General features: G+C 46.1%; 1 protein-coding gene across 1 annotated transcript in view; it reads left to right on the top strand.

Moving 5' to 3' along the window:
• The window catches only part of LOC109862717, a 2,866-nt gene extending 2,045 nt beyond the window's left edge, over positions 1 to 821 (top strand). Inside the window, exons 4-6 of the mRNA XM_020442837.1 lie at positions 6 to 77; positions 301 to 384; positions 562 to 821. Of these exons, the coding sequence (XP_020298426.1) occupies positions 6 to 77; positions 301 to 384; positions 562 to 821 (416 nt within the window). The remainder of the gene's footprint in view (positions 1 to 5; positions 78 to 300; positions 385 to 561) is intronic.
• The last annotated feature ends 788 nt before the right edge of the window (positions 822 to 1,609 follow it).

The following is a 1,609-nucleotide window of genomic DNA, read 5'->3' as shown; positions in this document are numbered from 1 at the left end:
CTAAGGGCCTAAGGACTGCGGCAGGTGCTATGAGAACAACATCAACAGAGGTCTGTATTCGTCCGTTAAACCATCAAGTAGTTAGCGCCGCCAGACTCACAGCGTATAGACTAAAGTGTCAGGAAAAGTGGAGACAATTCGGGATAGATCATACCGAGCTCGGGTTTCTTCAGAAATCTCTCTTCACACTGAAATAAGACAGAATACCCAGGATATACCAAGTGAACAAGGCGTTTTCTATAAACCTGTCCATTAGAGCTGAATAGAGTAATAAAAACCTACAGATCTAACCGATTATAGATGCGTGGTTCACCGATGGATCTGGAGCAAACGACCGCTTTGGAGCAGGTCTAGGAAACAATCACAGAGAGTTTTTCTTTCTGGGTAAGTTAGCCACGGTTTTCTAAGCGGAAGTCTTGGCTATTCTGGAATGTGCAAGACTCTTGCTCTCAAAAGAGACGATGAGCAGGAGGATCCATATCTACACAGATAGTAAAGCCGCTATAAGAGCCCTTGCTAGGACCATCACTGAATCGTCAGTGGTTTGAGACTGCATATAAGCCCTGAACAGACTGGGAGACCATAACAAGATCACACTAGTCTGGGTACTCGGCCATAAAGGTATCCGCGGTAATGAGATAACGGACGGATTGGCAAAGCTAGGCACCTTAGAGGAACCAGAAAGTCGCCGTTCTCTTTGCCGTGGAAAAAAATTGCATCAGGGATCGGCTGAAGCGAGAGCATCAGAACTCCTGGAAGAAACTAAAAAGCTGTTGCCAGGCCANACTTCTGATGAGCCACCCATTGTCAAGCAGAGCTAAGGAAATGCTGGTTATGGATAGAAATAGATTAAGATTAAGTATCGGTCTTTTCACTGGACACTAGGCTTTCAGAGCACATTTGTACAACATGAGATTGGCCGACGAAACAACCTGCAGGGTATGCGGTGAGGAGAAGAANGACAACGAGCACATACTGTGTCGCTGTCCATCCTTAGTGCTCAAAAGGTTCAGATTCCTGGGCTGCATGTTTTTCTTTTTCTTTGTTTAAATGGCGCACGCCCCTTTGTGAGAGAATCAAATGCCAGTCTGTAGTCGTTTTTATATTCTCAGAACAAATAAGGGAGAGAGGAATGTGCAGTTGTTTACTACTACCACGCGATACACGGCCGTCTTCTCACAGTGGGCGTGCCCATCTGTGTCGGGCTCGTGTTCGAGGTAGTGTAACTATGATCGTTTTGTGGGAGGGGGAATTAATTCGGGATTACACCCGAATTAATTATTGGAGGTCCGATTAAGATCGCCGATCAACCGATAAACTTAGTTGAAAGGGATCGGCTCGGAAAAAATCCTTAGGTGGTGAGCGGATTCGAACTCGGGACCTCCAGGTTTGCAGCCCCTGCACTCATGCCGCGAGACCACTGGGCCGGTCCCCTGGACTGCATGTTTGTGGAGTTCGAAAACTTAAAAAATATTAAGATCGGCTACCTGCAAAGCTTGGCAGAAAATGCCGGGCTGAAGCAGATTGGCCAATAAGAAATTAGCGGGAATCACAAAAAATCTTATAGATCTAGGTGACATATAAGGAACTTTACTAGCCCACCCGCTTA

Source organism: Pseudomyrmex gracilis, unplaced genomic scaffold, assembly GCF_002006095.1.
Source record: "Pseudomyrmex gracilis isolate BER0280 unplaced genomic scaffold, ASM200609v1 scaffold_2262, whole genome shotgun sequence".
NCBI classification, from domain to species: domain Eukaryota; kingdom Metazoa; phylum Arthropoda; class Insecta; order Hymenoptera; family Formicidae; genus Pseudomyrmex; species Pseudomyrmex gracilis.
This window is presented reverse-complemented; position numbering and strand designations above follow the sequence as displayed.